The sequence below is a fragment of the Leguminivora glycinivorella genome, chromosome 27 (genome assembly GCF_023078275.1).
Source record: "Leguminivora glycinivorella isolate SPB_JAAS2020 chromosome 27, LegGlyc_1.1, whole genome shotgun sequence".
NCBI lineage: Eukaryota > Metazoa > Arthropoda > Insecta > Lepidoptera > Tortricidae > Leguminivora > Leguminivora glycinivorella.
Genome location: NC_062997.1, coordinates 4,644,717 through 4,668,386, shown reverse-complemented (window position 1 = coordinate 4,668,386; position 23,670 = coordinate 4,644,717). Strand labels below are relative to the sequence as shown.

Genomic DNA, 23,670 nt, shown 5'->3' with positions numbered 1-23,670 from the left:
TTAACATGAAAAGACACTATAAGTTGTTAAGAAAATATATTTTTCAGTACAGATGGTCGCTTTTTTACGCACTAGTTCGAGAAGTGGTTCATTATATGCCAGGTCGAAACTTCGGAGGCTCATCTGTACTGAAAAACGTCGTACGATACACGTGCGAAAAGGAAATTCGCAACTCGTGTCGATTTAAAACACTCCCTTCGGTCGTGTTTTAACTTATCGCCACTTGTTTCAAACTTCCTTTTTTACGCACTTGTATCGTAATGTACTATTTCTAAAGTTATTTTTGTTATAAAAATCATACTTGGGCTATTTTTTTTCAAAGTTATCCACCCCACTTTTTTTTGTAACATCCCATTTTTTACGCGATTAATACTCAGAATCGCGAGCTCTTTCGATCCTGATAGGAGAAAAAAAATGTCCCAAGATTTCCATACATTTTTTCGAACCTTCCATTCCGTTACCGCCATACAAAATGTATGAAAAAATGGTAACGGAATGGGAAAAAAACCTTGGGACACTTTTTTTCTTCTATTAGAATTGAAAGAGCTCGCAATTCTGTGTGGAAACCACATAAAAAATTCTAAATTAAAAAAAAAATGGGGTGGACAACTTTGAAAAAAATGGCCCACTTGTCTGTTTTGTAAGTACATACATACATTTTATTATATTATAGAATTTATTTTTATAAGTTTTTAAGTCTTAAGATTTTAATAATCAACTTCAATCAAGAGCAATTTTTAGAAATAATAAGTTTACATATATATTATACAAAATTTATGACAAGTATTTAGCCTAAAAAAAGCAATATGGAAAAATCGAGAGTTTTTCGAAAATGTTATGATTTTTTTTGGTTAAAGGGTTTTTACGAATATTTAGAATTGTTATATTTTTTTAATGAAATTTTAGTTAAATAATTATGTGTTTCTTATTTAGAATGATCCTCCGCTATGAATATTTAAATATAGATATATGTTATAAATGCTTCTAGTATTTTAGATATTTTTATTATATGTGTGTGGGTTTAGTAAAACGCCCCACTTTGTCGGTTACCATTAAGGCGAGATTTACTTGTTTATTCATATAATAATACAAGTAAATGTTACCGACAAAGCGCGATGTTTTACTTAACACACTCACAAATAGTCTGTTTAACTGCCATTTTAGATTTAAGAACCAAATACGGTATATTTATATCGATTTGGCGAATTCGGCGACCGATCGTAAAATCCGGTATATCGTTAATTCCTAGTTCCTAGTCATACGTGAAATGTATTACATTACGATACAAGCGCTGAAAAATGGAAGTTAGGCGATACATTGAAATACGACTGAATTTCTACCAACCAGCTTCGGACATCAAGTTAAAAAGTATGAAGTTACTTTACACTTTTGTGGATAAAATTCAATTTTCTCATTTAATTTTGAAGAATCATGAGCGACTATGTCATACAGCCAAACTGTCAAAATTATTTATTTATTTATTAGTAAAAACATGTTTACATGACATTACAGTGCATCACGAAAGTTAGATAACAAAAAAGAGAGAAAATAAAGAGAACTTAAACAATGGATTTGAACGATGACGTCACAGCGGCTCCGTTGCGTCGTTTGCCCCGGTGTGGGATTTGGCAGGGTGTGGGATTTATACTATATATGTATAATTATATACATGTCAAAATTATATATATGTATAAGACTTGTTCAAATATTTACAGTGCCTTGACCTCTCCGATATGACTGTAGAGTCAACGAATTGGAACCCTAGGCCACTGTAGAACTATGTCATAGTGACGTTATAAATCAGATTGTAAGAAATCTCTTACTGCTTGTAATTTTGACATGGTTGTAGAGTGGCCCAGGGTTCGAATTGGTTGACTGTGCATTGAATACTTGTGATCTGCCGGATTTTACTAAAAGAACTTTTGACGTTATTCTTAGTAATTTCGTTATACGGCACTGGTCACCTAAAGCGAGTACCTAAACGTGCGAGAGCTATCGACGGTAGAAACGAACAAAAAAACCGGCCAAGAGCGTGTCGGGCCACGCTCAGTGTAGGGTTCCGTAGTTTTCCGTATTTTTCTCAAAAACTACTGAACCTATCAAGTTCAAAACAATTTTCCTAGAAAGTCTTTATAAAGTTCTACTTTTGTGATTTTTTTCATATTTTTTAAACATATGGTTCAAAAGTCAGAGGGGGGGGGACGCACTTTTTTTTCCTTTAGGAGCGATTATTTCCGAAAATATTAATATTATCAAAAAACCATCTTAGTAAACCCTTATTCATTTTTAAATACCTATCCAACAATATATCACAAGTTGGGGTTGGAATGAAAAAAAAAAATCAGCCCCCACTTTACATGTAGGGGGGGTACCCTAATAAAACATTTTTTTCCATTTTTTTATTTTTGCACTTTGTCGGCGTGATTGATATACATATTGGTACCAAATCTCAGCTTTCTAGTGCTAACGGTTACTGAGATTATCCGCGGACGGACAGACGGACAGACAGACATGGCGAAACTATAAGGGTTCCTAGTTGACTACGGAACCCTAAAAAGTCGCTCCCGTGTAAATAAAAGAGACAGCGAGCGATTTGTTCGTAACTCGCCCGCGCTCCGCGACTCTTTTGTTATTACACGCTTTTATTCAACTGGCCTTGTTAGTGTGCGTCAAAACGTAGGAGCTAAATTTGACCCACTTCCCGGTTTCCGATTGAGCTGAAATTTTGCACACATATGTAAATCACGTGACAATGCAATATTATGGTATCATGGAGCTGATCTGATGATGGAGCAGAAAGGTGGTCATAGGAACTCTGTTATGAAACGTCGTATCCCATCGAGTAAGGGGATTAGAAACGCCTCGGAGAGCAGTAGATGACTGTTGAAAGAAAGGTACAGTCGGCGATAAAAGCTTGTGCCAAAAATGATTTTTTTGCAAAAAAAAAAACTTATTCGATTTTATAGCCGATAGCTCATAGCCTCGCTTTCGGTGGGAGTTGTGCCTAAACTTAATAGTCATTCTCATTTACTATGAAGTTTTCCGTAAATAAAGATATAGGTCAGAGCGTTGAACTTCATTAGGTGATTAGTTAATCGATTTCCATTAAAGTGCCATATGATACAGTGGTTTTAATTAAATATGTTTTTAATTTTATTGTAATTTGTTTTATTATCTTATATGGAAAATACCTTAGACTAAGTTAACACTTTCGAAACCGGGCTCTACGCGGCGCTACGACATTTTCGCTACATACGGGGAAACCCATGTAATCGGCTACGCTTCTACGAGCGGTGTGCCCGACAGTCGGGTTCTTGGTAGCGAAAGTGTTAACTCTGCAGCGATTTTGATAACACAGAGGATGTGGTTTTTTAAACTTAAATCTATAGATTATGATGAAAGAAAGAAAGAAAGAAAAAATATTTATTTGGTATAAGAACAGTATAGGTACAACACAATACAAATAGAGTGAACCGGTATACCAAATAGGATGCCGCTCAGCGTAGACCATGTCTAAGAGACACGGTACTGATTTTCAGGGCACCCATAATTAAAACTAAACTTAAAACTACTTATGACAAGATCAAAACAGACCATACATGAAACCATACATGACCATTATGAAATAAATAAACAAAACACAAAAAAAACCGGCCAAGAGCGTGTCGGGCCACGCTCAGTGTAGGGTTCCGTAGTTTTTCGTATTTTTCTCAAAAACTACTGAACCTATCAAGTTCAAAACAATTTTCCTAGAAAGTCTTTATAAAGTTCTACTTTTGTAATTTTTTTCATATTTTTTAAACATATGGTTCAAAAGTTAGAGGGGGGGGGGACGCACTTTTTTTTTCTTTAGGAGCGATTATTTCCTAAAATATTAATATTATCAAAAAACGATCTTAGTAAACCCTTATTCATTTTTAAATACCTATCCAACAATATATCACACGTTGGGGTTGAAATGAAAAAAAATATCAGCCCCCACTTTACATGTAGGGGGGGTACCCTAATAAAACATTTTTTTCCAATTTTTATTTTTGCACTTTGTTGGCGTGATTGATATACATATTGGTACCAAATTTCAGCTTTCTAGTGCTTACGGTTACTGAGATTATCCGCGGACGGACGGACGGACGGACGGACGGACGGACAGACAGACATGGCGAAACTATAAGGGTTCCTAGTTGACTACGGAACCCTAAAAAACATGGAACATACAGATCAATAGTAAGTAAAATGATGAGTAACCTAACACGCACAGCCTTTGCTACCAAAGACGCTGCCTACTTACTAAAGTATAATTGTATAAGCCATACAATTTAAGAGCGATCGAGAAAGATGAGTACGAAGATAGAAATATTATTTTACGAAATCAGCGATTAACCCTTAAATGCATGGTGATGTATATATGCATCATATATTTGATGGCCCGTGGCTCGATATGTACTATCCAAAATCACATTTATTGCTTAATTATTATTAATTATTTATTAGTATTTAATATACAATTAAATAAATTAGATAGTATAATGATTTACTATTTATTATTTAAGGATTACGATGAAATGGCGGAAAAGTGTGAAAAAACAGGACGATGGCGTTTTTTAGTATGTGATTTAGGCTGTTTTTTTCGGAGTTAGTAATTAGTTTATGTTTAAACATTTTATCATAAAGGTTTCACAAATAGTGTACCTACCTTTTTAATAGTAGTATTTTTTTTTAAATAAAACGCACCAATTACGATATTTTTATATAAATATGATTTGGCCTATTTAACTTCTAACACTGATTTAGTATAAAATCCGATCTTAAATATTTTTTTTATTATTTTTCCCAGAGTCAGAAAATCATTGTCTATCACATATATTAATATCTCGTTAAAAGAAAAATTCATGCATTTAAGGGTTAAGCGAAGAAAAAAAAAAAAGATTGAAATATTTTTTGTTTCATTTATTCAGTTTAATTAATTCACGTTCAACAACAATCCATTGAATAACGCATAAACAACGAAATTCTAATATAAATCTTAAATAAAAATGTGATCTAAAGTTTAAAGAACAATAATAGTTACAAGCTAATCATTATTAAGTGTAGACATTTTTATAGCCATACAGAGCACATTAGCTGACATTGTCGAAGCATTAATTGTTCGCTTAAGTAAAATCTCTTCTATTTCATAATATCTTAACTCTAATTAGCTAATAGTTAAACAAATATAATTTTCTAATTTGATTCGCTTTCACTAGGTTCTTCATCTTTATCTAATTCTTCGATGTCGCTCGAAGATTCATTATTTGGTACATTTTTATTTAGATCTTCGTTACTACCTTCACTATCGGTTTGTTTGATTTCTATAATTTCTCCATCTTCTTCGTTTATATTATCATCTTCATTTTCTTGCTCGCTAGCCTCGCCTTCGTTTGTTTCTTTATTATCAATTTCTTCCTTATTCTCCTCACCTTCATCTGTTTCTTCAGTATTCCCTACGACCGATTCTGATGCCTCAGTATCAATTTCCTTATTTTTATCTTCATTTTCTTCCTTTATCCTATCGTCAATAATGATTTCCTCATCAGACTCGTCCGGCTTAATATTCTCTAAGACCTCATCAGCTTTATCAGCAGTAAATATAAATACATTTGTTACTTTTTCATTTCCTACTGAATTACCGTAAATTGTAGATGCGTCTACTTTATTCTCGTTTTTATTTATTTTATCTTTATCACCTTTATTGTAGTGATGGCCTCTCTTAAGATCTATATTTAAATTATCTGTGCGTGTTAAATCTATTTCTCTGCCATCTATAATGATTTTTCCATCCTTGATTATGACTCCGTCATTATTATTTTCAGATTCGTCTTCCAGAGGGCACATTTGTTCACCAGATTTCTCGCGGTTGCATATTTCTTGTCTCGCTATTTTCCTTATGTGCTGTATAAAAAAAAGAAAATTAGTTATATGTTATGCAGAAGTAAATATATCTTTTTTAATTTTGATTTATCAATTATTTAGTACTTTTTAAGTCAGAAGGGCACGTTATTATTATTATTTATTTATTAAAAACAAGAAGTACAACATAATGACTATGCTATGCTTCACAAAACTTGGTTAGTTTGACTGTGGAGTCAGTCTGTTTTTATACATTTTAGTAAAAATATACAAATTAATATATAACTGAGAAAAATATATAGTTGAGAATAATAAATGTGTTGTATGACGTACCTTCTCTAATAGTTCCATGTAGGTTGACGTCCATTCTCCGAGCCACTTCCAGAATTGTTCCTGAAATATATTCAACACAGATCAATACATTTCATACTTAACATTAAATAAACGTCAAATATGCAAATGATTTTCACGATTAGCATGAGTCTAAAGCTCAATGACTATTGCTTCAAATGTAAAAGCGATTAAAATTTCACTTGAAGAGTGATGCAATACTTTATTATTTTTTACAACACCTTTAAAAATACTTACGCTCTTAAGCAGTTCGCTCATGATATCCGGTTTTAAGTTTAAATCATGTGGTTCTTCACTTGGCTCTTCGCTGGTCTGTTCCGTTCCGCCATTTCCAGGCTCTGGTATCAACTCAGGATTTCCTGGTTCTTGGTTTCCAGGTTCCGGTACAGGTTCAGGATTGTCGGGATCCGGCAGAGGTTCAGGGTTTTCAGGTTGTTCGCTGACTGGTTCAGGTATTAGCTCAGGATTTCCTGGTTCAGGTACTAATTCAGGATTAGCGGGTTCTTCATTTCCTGGCTGCGGTACGAATTCAGGATTAGCGGGTTCTTTGGTTTCTGGTTCTGATACCAGCTCAGGATTCTCAGGCTCAAGTGTAGGTTCAGGTTGTACAGGCACAGGTTCTTCAATCGGCATATTGTTTTCTGGAATGGGCTCATGGTTTTCTTCATTAGGGTTAGCAATAGGTTCCTCTTCAATAGGCATATTTTCTCCACTTTCATGTATCTCTGGTACTTGGCTGGGTTCTGGATTAGCAATAGGTCCTTCATTTTCGGGTTCAGTTGTATTTGGATCGCGAATTTCCGGTTCTTCGGATACAGGTGCTGGTTCTTCGTTGTGCTCCTACAAAGTAAATATCATCAAATTAGTTTTTTAACTGAATGTACCTTTGTGTTTGTAGTGTTTAGTGATAGTATTTTGCTCACGTGTTAAGAGTTCGTGGGCTTTGGATACTGCTTTGGATACATAAATTGTTTGTAATTGAGTCAATATTTACCTCTTCTGGTTGGCTAGGTGTTCCAACATCGTAGGACACAGGTTGGTTGTTCATATCCTGAAATAAGAATTTTTATTCGACTTCAACTTTAATATATAAATCAATAATCATACAACAAATATAAACTCCGTGTAAAATGTGAAACTGTAAATTTTAACCCATTTTACTTTTCTAGTATCATCTTTTTACGTCTTGTCTGTACGTTTTTTATCCGTTTATTCATCAATATCACCTGACAAAACATTCTTCGCCCTCCTCAAAATATCTCCATTGGTACTTTTTAAATCATTTTCTACGACCATGCACTTAGTTTTGAATAATCTTTTAGAATAACTTTCATGAAATCCACACTGTTTCCTGTATTTTGACGCAAAGGTTTGTACTGCCAGCGCTCGAGTCAGCTGCCCAAAGCCATCCCCCGCTGGCTTCCCGCGCACGCGCGCAGTAACGTTATAACAATGCGTTGCCATGGTTAAAGAGCCCAACAATGCGTTTTCAATTTTTTCGATACTGCGCGCGTGCGCGGGAAGCCGGCGGGGCTGGTTTTGGGTAATATAGTAATATAGACTTTTATGCTGAGTCGACCAACTGAGTAACTGGGATGAGGGCAAGCGAATGATGATCAGGCGGTTCAAGCATGAAGTAACAGACAGACATACTCACATTCCATACATGCCCGCCCTCCCCCGTCAGATTCATGCCATACGTCTTAGGTATGTCTTCCACGGGTTGCATGGTCGCGAATATGCCTTCCATCTGGTCGTGCAAGACTTCCGTGTCTTCGGGGTTCGGTTGAGGGTTAGCGTAGGGGTTGTCCGTTTGTTCGTAGGTTGCCTGGGGTGACAGGGATTTACGTTTTTGTTATCCATACTTAATATTATAAATGGGAAAGTGTGTGTTTCTGTTTGTTTGTCCGTCTTTCACGGCAAAATGGAGCGACGAATTGACGTGATTTTTTAAGTGGAGATAGTTGAAGGGATGGAGAGTGACAGGCTACTTTTTGCCTCTTTCTAACGCGAGCGAAGCCGCGGGTAAAAGCTAGTATTATAAATGTGAAAGTTTGTCCGTCTTTCACGGCAAAACGGAGCGACGAATTGATGTGAGTTTTTTAAGCGGAGATAGTTGAAGGGATGGGGAGTGACATAGGCTACTTTTTGTCTCATTCTAATTTCAATTTCGTTTATTTTCACTCATATAAGTTAACAGTAAACACCAAAACACTTACACGGTAAATATATATATATATATATATAAGCACAGTTAAAACAAATTTACACAGTTCAACAAACTTGAATTACAAGAAAAATAAATAACAGAAAAAAGAAACAAATGAGACAAATACAAACAACAAAATAAGAATCAAAACATATTTTTATCGATAACTACTCTAGATAGAGCTCAGAGCTGACATTGTGGCTTTCATAAACTTGCTCAACTTATCGGCGAATATGTCAGCATCCGGGACCTGAGTTAGCACGTTATTTATTAGTGTAATAGCACGGGCAGTAGGCGCGTTAGCGGCCCTTACAGTGCGCGTGTCAGGATTAGCCAGCAGACGTCGGCACCGCCGCGCGGGGCGCGCGCCACCTAAACTCGTGCCTTCGAGACAGAAGCTTGGCGATGGAACTGCCAGGCCTACTCGACCTAGGACAATGGGATTGTCAATCCCTCCATGAACCAGAGAATGGTAATGTACGATTAAAGATAGTTGTCGCCTGAACTGCAGTGTGTCGAGACCAACCATTTCTAGGACAAAGCAGGAAGGATATAAATATGGATAGTATCCATATATTCTTTTATATATGTATCTGGCAAATTTTCGTTGCACTCTCTCTAGGCTGATTATGTACTTGACCTCATAAGGGTCCCATATGATGGCAGCGTACTCCAGTCGACTCCGAACGTACGCATAATATAATGTCAGGGCAATTCTTGTACTTGCAAATTGGGAAGCTACTCTCATAATAAAACCTAGAGCTTTACATGCATTTTTACACGTCATAATAATGTGTTGTCGGAAGTCGAGTTGGGTGTCTATAGTCAGTCCAAGGTCTCGTATGTCATGCACCCTCTGAAGCTCGCTATTATTGAGGTGGTATGTCGCTGTTATAGGATGTTTTGCTCTCGTAAGAGTTATCACCTTGCACTTAGATGTATTAAAGTGAAGTCTGTTATCCATACTCCATTGGGCAACTGCGTCGATGTCTTTCTGTAAGAGTTCGCAATCTGTTTGACCTTTTATATCTAGACACAGTTTCAGGTCATCTGCAAACATTAAACATTTGGCAGTACTAACAACCTTCGGCAAATCATTAATCATTATCAGGAACTGGGTTGGACCAAGCGTAATTTCCCACTTCCCTAAAATGGGGGTTGGAAGTTTGTATGGAGCATTCCGAAATTTTCGAATTTAAGACGAGCGAAGCCGCGGGAAATGTTATACATATTTTTTCTTGTTGATTTGCTTGTATGCAAATTAAATAAATAATAAATAATATAATAAATAAATATTATAGGACATTTTTACACAGATTGACTGAGTCCCACGGTAAGCTCAAGAAGGCTTGTATTGTGGGTACTCAGACAACGATATATATAATATATAAGTACTTATATACATAGAAAACATCCATGACTCAGGAACAAATATCTGTGCTCATCACACAAATAAATGCCCTTACCGGGATTCGAACCCGGGACCGCGGCGCAGCAGGCAGGGTCACTACCGACTGCGCCAGACCGGTTGTCAAATTTGGCGTGTATAGACAAACTTTAAGTAAGTTCGAGTTTGTTTAGGTAACTTGCAGCCAATTTAAAACTTTTTAGAATGACATCTTTCAAATGACTGTTTATCAGTCTGTCAGTTTGTGCCATGATTTCTGCAGTGTTAAGATTTCTGATCACTTACAGTTATCATGATTTAATGAAGAATTCTTTTGGAGATACGAATAACCAATTCTACGGACATCACTCGGCAGTTCGTGGTCCCGGCCGCCATCATGCTTTGTACTGCTGCTCCAGCTATCCTCCAGTGCATCGCGAAGGCCTCGTTCGCAAAAAAACTACCTATACTGTTTTATATATCTCTGTAATTTACTTGACATTGGCAACGTGCCCTGGTAGCAGAAAGCCATTATTATACGAATAAAAAAAAAACAGTTATCATATGTTTAAATAACAGTACTGAAATAAGTAATATTTACTTAAAAACCATTAGGTATAATGTTTTGCGTACAAGAGTGTTATGTGTGTTTGTATGTAAATCATATAATGACACTTTTTACGATTAAAACTTAGAACGAAGTGACAATATTATTTGTGGAGTGATGTTATTTTCTTAATAAAAGTGCTTAAGTTTGACCTAAGAAATAGTGAGTGTAGTTAACGCAGCAAGAAGGTAAGTACAATTCCTTCTTCTAAAAGCAGTTTTCCGATATAAATCAAGTAAGTACCTACCATAAGATATAGATCATCATCATTCTCTTGCCCTTAGGTATCCCATTTGCTTGGGTAAAAAAAACAGGGTGGCTAGCCGAATGGCACAATCGCTCACGAAACGCTCACGAAACGAAGCGCCAGTAGATATCTATCTCTATCGCGCTTGCGTATTGGCGCGACAGAGCCAGCGGCGTATCGCTTTCGTTTGGCGTCGGAGAAATGCCATTCGGCTACGGGGCCAGGCAAGATATAGATACCACGAGAAAAACGTTGAATCATCAACGAAGTTGGTGACTGCCAAAGGTTTCATCATAACTTGCCCCTGCTTCAAGTTTTGTTCCATCTAAAGACATAAGTAACTCCGTATAGACAGATAAAGTCTAAGAAAAAAACGTACCTCGCAACCATAGAGAAAAAGGTACGATGGGCTAGATGGCGATGCACCTTTGGGGGACTCTCGGCTAGATGGCAGTAATAATGATAATGTGTGTCGAGAGATGGCAGCCTATGCACTGTGACTACACATTTTTCCTTGGCAGCACAGACCAACCCCTATAGACATCTATTACAAGACGACTCGCGGTCGCCAGCCTTCCTAGTATTTGCACTGATATAAGCGCGGGCGCTCGCCGTGCCTGATCAGTATAGTATCGACCAAGTAACAGACCCGAAAGCAGCGCGTGTTTTTCGCACAAAAAATTGGAAAAGGGTATTTTGATGCCTTAAAGATGTCCACCTGTAGTGTGAAATGGTGTGGAAAGGTAACAAGAAGCTCAAATTTAAAAACAGACGGCATTACATTCCACAAATAAGTCATAATATCTGGGCGACCGAGCTTCGCTCGGTTCTGTTTCGTATCCTTGACCTGTGTCGCCATCTAGTTCGAAAATAAATAGTACCTACATCGATCAATCGAAAGAACTCTCAGTCTTAACAACACAGCTACTCCACACGAGATGGCGCGCGTTACGTCACAAAAGCTCAGTGTATTTTTCTATTCGTGTTAGCCTTGACCTGTGTCGCCATCTAGTCTTTGAAGTAAATAATACTTACATCGACCGAAAGACTTCTGTCTCAACAGTACAACTACTCCACACGAGATGGCGCGCGAAGAAAAACGCGTGAAAACTCGAAAATTCGCGTTTTCCGGGACCTAAGGATATGTTAGATCGATTTTTCACCCACTAAAACCCCCACATAACAAATTTCAGCGAAATCGTTAGAGCGGTTTCCGAGATCGTCGGTATAAATAAATAAATAGATAAATAAATAAATAAATAAATAAATAAATATACAAGAATTGCTCGTTTAATAGTATAAGATTTATAATTTATTCAGAGCCGGCATAGGTCAACTTACATTGGCCACTTACGCGTCAGTAGAGGGACAGTCATACTTCTGTCCCTTTTCATCTGGCGCGACTGCCCGCCGTCCTTGAAACGGCCAATCACAGCGCGCTTAACACATTCCCCGCCCGCTCCTCGCACCCCAAACACTGGTGACTCGTATCGCGAACCAAATATACAAGACTGCCACTCTATAGGAGGTTCTCTGTGCTTGGCAGTAACTCTCTAGAAACTCGATCCTTTTTGGTTCCATCAAAGGCTTAGATCATGGCACAGTACGGTTCAATAAAAAAGTCGGGAAAAGACATTCATTTTACACAATTATAGGGATTGATAGAGCAATCTATGATGACATTGATGACGCCAGTTTCAACTTGATTCAACTTGATTTCTTGAGTCGACTGTACAAGAAAATTTCGTAGCCAAGCACCTTTAAAAAGTTTGGCTATGTTATACCTCAATATAGAAGCCTGGGGTTATCTCATTAATAATTAGGACTAGATTTTACAAGAGTGTAACTGCCACCCGATTATCCACACAGAGGTAAACCAAAGAGTGATTACGATTAATTCGGTTTCCTCAAAATACAGATGTACCGACAGTCAACCAATTGGAACCCTAGGCCACTCTACAACCATATCAAGAAGACAAGCAGTAAGAGATTTCTTACAATCTGATTTATAACGTCACTGTGACATAGTTCTACAGTGGCCTAGGGTTCCAATTGGTTGACTGTACCTAGTGCGAAAAGATTTGCCTGCGTATTATTACAGAAACGTATATACGAACGTGTCATTTCAGTCAGTCTCAGTACAAGATGATATTGTACTGACATTTACTGAACTATCATGACAAATACGAACGTTTCCGGAAAAATACGAAGGGAACCCTTTTCGTACTACATCTGTATTTCACAACGCTCTCATATTTTCTGATGTAGAAAGTAAAATGAAGAAGGGTTCATAATTACCGGTTTCTCCGAAGACGAAATGGTTTCTCTGATATAGTCAGGCAAGCCTTCGTAGTTTAGAGGTGGAAGAGTGGGTGCTACTGGTATATTCTGAAACAGTCAATTTGAATTGTACAATCTACTGCTAACCCAAAATAATAGCATTCTAGATGACGTTTTTCAAAATTTAGAAGACCAGGCCCCGCAGAAATATAGTTTAATAAAGGGTGACAGACAGACAGACGGACGGACCAGAGCGGCACCTTTTAGGTTCCTTTTGTACCCTAACAAGTTTATTTGCAAAAAAATCATTTTTGGAACAAGCTTTTATCGCCGACTGTACCTTCCTTTCAACAGTCATCTGCTACTTTCCGAGGCGTTTCTAAAAACCCCTTACTCGATGGGGATACGACGTTTCATAACAGAGTTCCTATGACCACCTTTCTGCTCCATCATCAGATCAGCTCCATGATATCATAATATTAAATTGTCACGTGGTTTACATATGTGTGCAAAATTTCAGATCAATCAGAAACGGGGAAGTGGGTCAAATTTAGCTTCTACGTTTTGACCCAAACTAACATACTAACAAGGCTACTTAAATATAAACTTTTAAAAACAGCATTAAGTAAATCTCCTAAACCTAAGTTATATCGTCACTACTTTGAAAAAATCTCGTATCTCACACTGCTCCTCAAAGACAAAACGTAGGAAGTCTATATGCATTCCATACATACTTAATATATTTTTCTCTTCATTTACAGAAGAAGATACAAGTTTTTTTCAAAGTAGTGCCGATATATCACTTACCTTATAGTAATCATCTCCTTCCGAACTCTCATCAGGCGAACCATCCAGCTTAGGCCTTCCTGGCTGCTCATAACCATTTCCAGGATTTTCACTGGACTCCTCAACAGGACGCTCATTTATTGGATACTCTTGGTCAACCCCCTCTTGTGGAACACTTGGTCCAGTAATTTCTGGCTGTACTGGATTGAGTTCAGGGTTTTCATAGATCTCAGGTTCGTTGGTCGCAAAACCTTCGTTTTCTAATTTTGTATTTGAATTATCGTCATTTATTATTGGTTCAACAGGGTACGTTGCTCCATTGTCAGTTGGTTCAGGATTCTCATTTATTGGTGCCGGATATTCATTAATAGGTTCCGGATTTTCATTGATTGGCTCTGGGTATTCATTTACTGGTGCAGGATTTTCATTAATAGGCTCTGGATTATTTATTGGTGCTGGGTAGTCATTAATAGGTCCAGGATTTTCATTGATTGGCGGCTGGTATTCATTTATTGGTTCAGGATTTTCATTTATTGGTGCTGGATAGTCAGTTACTGGTCCAGGATTTTCATTAATAGGCTCCGGATTTTCATTTATTGGTGCTGGATACTCAATAGGTCCTGGATTTTCATTAATGACTTCTGGACTTTCATTACTAGGTTCTGGATTTGCAGTTTCTGGTATAGTTCCTAACGGCTGTGCGCTAGGTCTATTAGTAACAATGTATATGTCTTCAGAACTTTCTGACTCGTTGGGTTCAACGGGGGGAATGTAAGCGTTTTCACTGGTTGGAATGTTTTCTTGATTTGGTGATCCCTGAAAAAGTGACCAAGTAAATTGTAGGAAATCTAATAAGTTATTGTTGGTCTATCCGAGGTCACAGTGGAAAATACTATGTTAGATATTTGTGCTGATTAAAAAACCCTTCTTCGTAATTAAGGTTTGGTGTCTAGTTAACTTTTGTACTTTTTTTTTAATGCTGAAAAGTTTAATTTACATACATACATACAATCACGCCTGAATCCCATAAAGGGGTAGGCAGAACACATGAAACTACTAAAGCTTCAGTGCCACTCTTGGCAAATAAGGGGTTGAAAACGAAACTATGACATTGCAGTGACAGGTTGCCAGCCTCTCGCCTACGCCACAATTTAACCCGTATCCCATAGTCCCTTCTACGACACCCACGGGAAGAAAGGGGGTGGTGAAATTCTTAACCCGTCACCACACAGGCTAAATTTAATTTATGCTTTTATTAATAGTAAACTTATATACGAACCATAAAGATATCCCCTAACTTGCCAAAGGGAACTTGACGGTAATTATTAAAATAAAATATTTCGTACTATGCACGAAATAAAGCATCAGATCATAAGAAAAACATGGAGAGAGGTTATTTTTAAATCCAATTTCTATTTAATAAGTCAGGTAGAAATTTATAAAGTAACTGAGTTGACCGTGACGTCACTCAATTACATTTCATATAAATTCCATATTAGCAAGTTGTTCAATTTATTTTTTAACAGCTCTCAAAAAGAAGCTGATTTGACTAGGAGGCAAGTAGCCAAATTCTGCGCTTGATATTATTGAAATACCTGATCAGAGTTTCCATCCGTATTTCCGACGTCGAAGTATGTTGGGGGGTTGTTCAAATTCTGCAAATAACATTTGGATATAAGAATCTACCATGGAACAAATAGCTGAAATAAAAGAAGTCGGTTAAAAATAACGGGGATAAGACTACCGCGTACATACATACATACAATCACGCCTGTTTCCCAGAGGGCTACCGCGTACAAACAACACATATGTTCATATTTCAATTTCAAATATAAATATAACCTTATCTATATGTGTTATACACATATGATATTGAGGTGTCGTTGAATGTGCGCGGGGAATCCCGAAAAAAAGGCCATATCAGGACTACGTTTAACCGGCGAACGTATATGGAATTTTTTTTGGAAATGAAAGAAGCGAAAGTAGTGTTAGGATCGTAGCGAACCGAATATTGTGGCTTACACCTTACCCTCTAGAAAGGGTCAAGTTTACCTTTCGCGTTCGTTTCGCGTCGCAGAAATGCCATTCGGCTTCGGAACCTGCGTACGTAGCCAAACGGCACAAACGCTCACGAAACGGAAAGCTCCTATTACTACGTATCTTACGCTCGTTACTACGTACGTGTATTTCTATCACTACCTTTCGTGGCGTTTCGTTTTCGTTTCGCGTCGCAGAAATGCCATTCGGGTACGTACGGCACCTGGTATGATACGCCCACGATCCGACATAATATATGTATTCACTTACATTCCAAACATAGCCCGTATCACCATTGAGGTTCATTCCATATGTCTTAGGTTGCATGTAGGCGGCCTTGCTATCGTAACTGGAAGCATCAGGGGCAGACTGAAATCGAAATTATAGGATGGTTATAAACACCTATTGATTAGCTGTCGAATATTATTCAAAAGTGACCTAGCGGTAAGTGCGTACGACTTTTCAGAATTTCTTTTTTTTTGCCATTTTTTTATTTTGATTTTTTTACGGAATTTTAGCTCAGAATCACGAATACTTTCAATCTCACTGGGAGACAAAAAGTGTCCCAGAATTTCCATACATTTTTGTTACTTTCCTCTTTTGTTTACCCCACACAATATGTACAGAAAATGGTAACAAAACGAGACAAAATCGTATGGTAAAATTTTTTTAACTACTAGGATTGAAAAAGCTAGTGATTCTGAGTAGAAATAGCATAATTTTTTTTAAATATTGCATTTCATAAATAGAAACTCTCTTTTAATCCGGAGGGTTCGAACCCCGAGTCGTACCAATGAGCTTTTCGGAATTTATGTGCGAATTGTGCGAAGTGTCGTTTGATATTTGCCAGTCGCTTTTTAACCGACTTCAAAAAAGGAGGAGGTTCTCAATTCGACTGAATGTTTTTTTTTTTTATTATTTTTTTTATTATTTTTTTGTATGTATGTTACTCGATATCTCCGAGAATCGTGGACCGATTTTCAAAATTTTTTTTTTGATCGAACCGGTATAACCCCGAGATGGTCCCATTGGCACCAAGTCAGGGTCTGATGATGGAATCCTGGAGAAATCGAGGGAACTCTTCAAATGTTATAGGCACATGTAATGTTTTTAGTCTATTTTTCAAAGGTACACCAGTATTTACGTCTGATGGTAATAATTTTATGTGGCTGAGCTGATGATGGAAGGTCAACTCCTCAATGGTTAGGAGTTTAAGGATAATTCTTTCACTACTGTATATGTATTCGGACTGATACATATAATATCACTAGGAACCACTAAAAATCTACTGAGCTGATGATGGAAGGTCAACTCCTCAATGGTTAGGAGTTAAAGGATAATTCTTTCACTACTGTACATGTATTCGGACTGATACATATAATAACACTAGGAACCACTAAAAATCAACTGAGCTGATGATGGAAGGTCAACTCCTCAATGGTTAGGAGTTTAAGGATAATTCTTTCACTACTGTACATGTATTCGGACTGATACATATAATATCACTAGGAACCACTAAAAATCAACTGAGCTGATGATGGAAGGTCAACTCCTCAATGGTTAGGAGTTAAAGGATAATTCTTTCACTACTGTACATGTATTCGGACTGATACATATAATATCACTAGGAACCACTAAAAATCAACAAATAAATAAACTTTTTAACAAAAAATAAAACCGCCTTCAAAAATAAGCGCGTTACAAAACACGGAGAAACTAAAAAGCCAAAAATAATAAACCTTTCAATTCAGATTTCTTATCGTATTGCAATAAGCTAAACATCCAAATTATAAACAAATCAATTATTTTTGGAGTCGGTACCAGCCTGTGTATGGTTGGGTGGGGCAAACAGGCAATAGCAAGGCGACGAACAGGTCTGGTACCGACTACAAAAATAATTGATTTGTTTATAATTTGGATGTTTAGCTTATTGCAATACGATAAGAAATCTGAATTGAAAGGTTTATTATTTTTGGCTTTTTAGTTTCTCCGTGTTTTGTAACGCGCTTATTTTTTGGTAAAGGAAAACATCGTGAGGAAACCGGACTGAATCAAGTAAGGCCTAGTTACCCTTCGGGTTGGAAGATCAGATGGCAGTCGCTTTCGTAAAACCTACTATCTTGGGATTAGTTGTCAAAGCGGATACTAGGCTCTCATCAGTCGTGGCGAATGCCGGAGTAACGCAGTAAGTATTCTTAAAAAAACTTATTATTTCGTGTGGGAAACGAATTTTCATAATGTAAAAAAATCGTGCATATCAGGCCCCGTAGCCGAATGGCATTTTTCTACGACGCGAAACGAAAACGAAACGCCGCGAAAGGTAGTCTAGCTCTGTCGCTCCAATACGCAAGAGCAGTAGAGATAGATATCTACGAGCGTTTCGTGAGCGTTTGTGCCATTCGGCTACGCACCCTGAGGACTTTTAATGTTTTTTTTAAATTTGCTTCAAATTGCACATTATTCAAAAATTTCAAAATACATAAATATGCGGTGTAATTCGTTTCCATAGTTTAATTTAATTAATAGGTAATTATCGGTGCAACCGAGGTCATCTTAGTTACATTTGATTAGGTACATATTAATAGTTATGAGTTTCCTTATAATACTTAGACGGCAACACGCCGTCAGAGAGCCAAACTCTCTCTCTGTCACTCTAATTACGCTTTAATAGGACTAAAAGAGAAGGATAATCGCAATACGCGAATTTGGATTTCCGCGGCACGCGTCCAGCCGTTATCGTATTATTGCACCATATTTTGCAATACGTGCAGTCAAGTTATCTTATACTTTTAAACGAGCAATTCTTGTATATTTATTTATTTATTTATATATACCGACGATCTCGGAAACCGCTCTAACGATTTCGCTGAAATTTGTTATGTGGGGGTTTTCGGGGGTGAAAAATCGATCTAGCGTAGCCTTAGATCCCAGAAAACGCGAATTTTCGAGTTTTCATGAGTTTTTCTTTCGCGTTAGTAAACGTAAAATATGGTCGTTAATTTCGCCGCGCGCGCATCGATTCCGCTTAGCTCAGTCGTACGAGGTCGGTCTAATGTACGCAGATAGATCGTAGGTGTCAGGGTTTCGAATCCCGGCCAGAAATGAAGTTTTTGTTTTTTTTTTGTTTTTCTATTTATGAGAGTTTTTTTTTATCTAAAGACGAGATATATTAAAATAGAACCGAGCAAAGCTCGGTCGCCCAGATATTTAAATATAGATACGAACAAAGTTTCAACAAGATGTCTACACGCCTTTATTGCTTATACGTTGAGTATGTGGATACATATTTCTGGCAGTTTGTCCGCGTATATGTTTAATAGCTTCAATGTACGTTATTTTGCAACATACGATCCCTATATTCGTCGGGTATTGCATCGACTCCTTAGCTCAGTTGGTAGAGCGCCGAACTTTCAAACCGTGCCTACTCTCGGAGGTCGGAGGTTCAAATCCTTCACGAGTCAAATTTTTATTTTAACCTAAAATTAAACGGATAACTATATTTACCTCCATTTCAGTTTGTCTTTTTCTTCTTTTCAAAGAAAGCTGAGCCTGTAAAAAAATTAACAATATTAAATTTATCACACGTATTTAAGTTATTTATAAACGAAAATTATTTCAAGTTAGGAATTCAACTCGTCGTTATTCAGGAGTAATAATGTGATTTCAACGTTCCGTTGATAATAATTTTCATAAAATGTGTACGGATAAGATACATACAGTTAGCAGCAGAAGTTCCGTAGCGGGCAAGGTCTTAAAAATAAGATCGTGTCAAGTTCATTTTGAACTCCTTGCCCGCTACGCAATTTCTGCTGCTGACTGTACATATAATACATATAATCACGCCTGTATCCCATAAAGGGGTAGACAGAGCACATGAACTACTAAGTTTCAGTGCCACTCTTGGCAAAAAGGGGTTGAATGAAATCCAAATTGTGACATTGCAGCGACAGGTTGCCAGCCTCTCGCCTACGCCACAATTTAACCCTGGTTGGGTTAATAATTTCAATTTTAATACCTACTCAGGAAACTGCTTCAGTTTGTATTGAAATTCAGTCATCAATTAATTAGGGAGCTATCAAAAAAAATCTGTGAGGTCACCGGGGACCGTAGGGCTGGCTCGTTCCTCGCCCAACGAATTGGCATTGCGATCCAAAGGGAGAACGCAGCTAGCCTTATGGGAACTAGGGATGTACCGACTATTGATTTGGCCGACTAGGCCGACTACCGACTAGTCGGCGCTTGGGTGGCCGATTAGTCGGCCGACTAGTCGGCTAGTCGGCCAAAACTTAATTTTCGACTAAATTCACATTTTGAATGTCATTTTTGGTCCTTCGAACGCGCTTTTCATGATTTTTTGCAAGTTCAAAGGTTCATGACAATGTTTATATACATTTTCCATTTTTGACAACCGGCTTGGCTTAGTGGGTAGTGATCCTGCCTATGAAGTCGATAATCCTAGGTGGGATATTTATTTCTGTGATAAATACAGATATTTGTTATTTAGACAAAAAAAATAGGAATTACGAATAGTTACATAATACAACCATAATTTTCAGATGGTAATTTAATTTTGTACTGTTTTTCTATCACTAATGAAGTGCCGACTAATCGGCCCTTTTTGCCGACTAGTCGCCGACTAATCGCCGACTACAAATGTGGCCGGATAGTCGGCTTTCCCGACTAGTCGGCGACTAGTCGGTACATCCCTAATGGGAACCTTACCGGCGGGTTCAGACCTCGGTTCGTTATACACTATGTAACATAATTGCCGAAGATAAATCCTACGGCTTATACATTACCTTCTATAGTACCTTTAATTTTCATGGTGTTTATTTTAAAAAAAGGAAGTGGTATTCGTAACCGCTATTCGATACCGGTTATGCTCTTAAATGGATCACCAGCATTAATGTTACACCCTGTAGTTTTAGGTTAATTTTTAAATAAAATTGTAAGTATTATTTATAAATAAATATCAAATAACACTTAAGACGAAAAATGAATAATTAATAATAATAAATACTTACCATTCGCTTTTTATAATCCCGTTGCCTCATTTGATCGAAAAGGTAGCTTCTTGCCTTGAACGCCTGAAAATTAATAGTTATTTGTTTTACAAGGGGGCAAAGTTGTTGTTTAACCGCACGTGCCAATATTGACACCCGAGCAAGCGAAAGATTCCAATATTGAACCATGAGGCGTAGCGAGTTAGTCGGGAGTGTTCTTAGCCATGTTTCATGAAAATCGGTCTACTATATCGCGGTTGGGGTTTTTTTCAAAATTTTAATTTTATGGTTAGGTTAGGTTATTTGTGGATGATATTTAATAATCCGCCTGTCAGTTAAAAGCAAAAAAAGGGCCATCGCCGAATAACTGAGAAGCCGATAGCGACGCAAAAACGACGGGGTGTTATAAGTTTGACGTGTCTGTCTGTCTGTCTGTCTGTCTGTCTGTCTGTCTGTCTGTCTGTGTGTGTGTCTGTCTGTGGCACCGTAGCTCCCGAACGGGTGAACCGATTTCGATTTAGTTTTTTTTGTTTGAAAGCTGAGTTAGTCGGGAGTGTTCTTAGCCATGTTTCATGAAAATCGGTCCACTATGTCGCGGTCGGGGGTTTTTTCAAAATTTTAATTTTTTTAACATTTGCTATTTTGGCGCACCTCCTATGGTTTGGCGCCTAGAGCGGCCGCTCAACACGCTCTACCCTAGATCCGACCCTTCCGATATTGTCCGGAGAACTGATAGTCAGAGAGCCTCTAAACTCTTTTAACCCTTTAAATGCATTGTCTGATATTGGACTGCAGTCGCACGCGTAAATTTTCCGGCCCAAAGATTTAAAATTTCATACCGGCATTTTTAATTTCACACAAATTGAAGTACCTACCTACAGAAGCAGCTTTAAATGAATAGTTATTTGTTTTACAAGGGGGCAAAGTTGTTGTTTAACCGCACGTGCCAATATTGAAGCCCGAGCAAGCGAAAGATTCCAATATTGAGCCGCGAGCGTAGCGAGTTGTTTAAAAAGTGGAATCTTGAGCGTTGCGAGGGTTTCAAGGCACGAAGGTTAAACAAACTTTGCCGCCGAGTGAAACACAAATTTTTTCACCACACCAACACTAACAAAATACTATAAAACACCAAACTAAATCAAATCTATCAATTTGTTCAATATTTATAATTCAAAAACATCATTTATAGGTAATTTCTACCAGCCAGCGCAAAATATCAAGTTAAAACTTGTATGAAATTACTTTGCACTCTTGTGGATAAAATGCAATTTTGCTATCTGTTTTCGTATAGCAAAAGTAAGCCTTTATCAGTTAGTGTGGTGAAAAGTTATTAAAAATCACTTACTTCTTTCACCTCTTCGTCAGTAAGCGGCTTTTGAGTCGTCGGTAATTCTAGTTCCTGTGAAAGAAGGTAATAATTGAATTAATTATTAGTGAATTATAGCTGAGGACCGGTGTGGCTCAGTCGGTAGTGACCGTGCCTGCTAAGCCGCGGTCCTTGGTTCGAATCCTGTTAAGGGCATTTATTTGTGTCATGAGCACAGATATTTGTTCCTGAGTAATGGATGTTTTCCACAGATGTCATATATGTAAACCATAGATCAAGCAAACGTATCTACTTAGCGTGTCAAATGAACTCAGTGAAATCCACTGAGTTGTCCGTCTTTAATCGCAGCTTGCAGCTTTCGGGCGTCAATTTTTGTAAGTTGAAGTCAACAAAAACATTAAAAATGCCTCGTTACATGATATTTAATTGCAACAACATAAAACTTATCAACACTCAAGGGCCTGAGACATATTTAAAATCACAGGCAAGTAACAACTTCAGTACAAAATCTGACACGCTCGGCCGCCATACAAATAAATGAACTCGTTTCTTCTATCTAAATCTAATTCTGTGATGTTTTCTATGCATATAAGTATGTATTTATCTATTTAAGTATGTATATCATCGCTTAGCACCCATAGTACAAGCTTTGCTTAGTTTGGGGCTAAGTTGATCTGTGTAAGGTGTCCGCAATATTTATTTTATTTATTTATTATATAGACGTCGTCGACTCGTAGGTGTAATAATAATCACGTCACCACACCAACTGGTGCATTCACCAGCACCATGATACCTTCTTCGCGTTGGTGTGGTGAAAACTTTTGTGATTCACTCGGCGGCAAATTTTGTTTGACCATCGTGTCTTGCAGTCCTCTCAACGCTCAAGATTCCACTTTACAAAGCAGTTGTTAAGGCTGCTTTCAAAAAAAACGTCAAAAGAATGTAAAATTGATAGTTTTAGTCGGTGAAATACTACACTTTCCGTTATCCAATAGATTTATTTAATTCAAGTTCCAGTTAGAGCATCTTATTATCTTGATTTTTATAAGACTGGATTTTTGAAAACTAACTTGCTAAATTAATTATGATTTTTTCTCTAATGCATGTTTAGAAAAACGCACGTATAGAGCTGAATCAGTCGATCTTATTTGTAAAATTTGGACAATTTTGAATATTAAAACGGGTAAAATTTATAATTCGTATATCCTGTACCACAATCATTTCAGACTAGATTTTTATTTTAAGTTTTTGAAAAAGAGTAAACTAGCCTAAGACGAATTCAATTTTTTTCAGAAATTACCTAAAATTAAGTGACAATTTATTTGAAAATCTACATCACATCGAAGTAAGTTTTGTACTAAATTAATCTGCAACGTTTACTTAAATTGCTGTTATGCCTTAGTGATTATAAATTGCTATTATTGATTTTTGCCAATTTTTTGAAAACGAGCCTTCACCGGTACAATTATTACCACTTTTTGACATTTTCTCATATTATGTTAGACCAAGTAAAAAAAGTCCTATAATGTGATATATATTTATAAACTACT

At 37.2% G+C, this 23,670-nt stretch overlaps 1 protein-coding gene across 1 annotated transcript in view; it reads right to left on the bottom strand.

The window, feature by feature from the left end:
• Positions 1-4,955: 4,955 nt before the first annotated feature.
• Positions 4,956-23,670, bottom strand: part of LOC125240208 (probable serine/threonine-protein kinase kinX) — a 35,483-nt gene continuing 16,768 nt past the window's right edge. Inside the window, exons 5-16 of the mRNA XM_048148032.1 lie at positions 22,139-22,192; positions 20,815-20,877; positions 19,295-19,339; positions 16,061-16,159; positions 15,349-15,408; positions 13,775-14,569; positions 12,986-13,075; positions 7,895-8,065; positions 7,232-7,288; positions 6,475-7,077; positions 6,220-6,279; positions 4,956-5,928 (exon numbers count right to left, since the gene is read on the bottom strand). Of these exons, the coding sequence (XP_048003989.1) occupies positions 5,221-5,928; positions 6,220-6,279; positions 6,475-7,077; positions 7,232-7,288; positions 7,895-8,065; positions 12,986-13,075; positions 13,775-14,569; positions 15,349-15,408; positions 16,061-16,159; positions 19,295-19,339; positions 20,815-20,877; positions 22,139-22,192 (2,805 nt within the window). The 3' untranslated portion in view covers positions 4,956-5,220. The remainder of the gene's footprint in view (positions 5,929-6,219; positions 6,280-6,474; positions 7,078-7,231; positions 7,289-7,894; positions 8,066-12,985; positions 13,076-13,774; positions 14,570-15,348; positions 15,409-16,060; positions 16,160-19,294; positions 19,340-20,814; positions 20,878-22,138; positions 22,193-23,670) is intronic.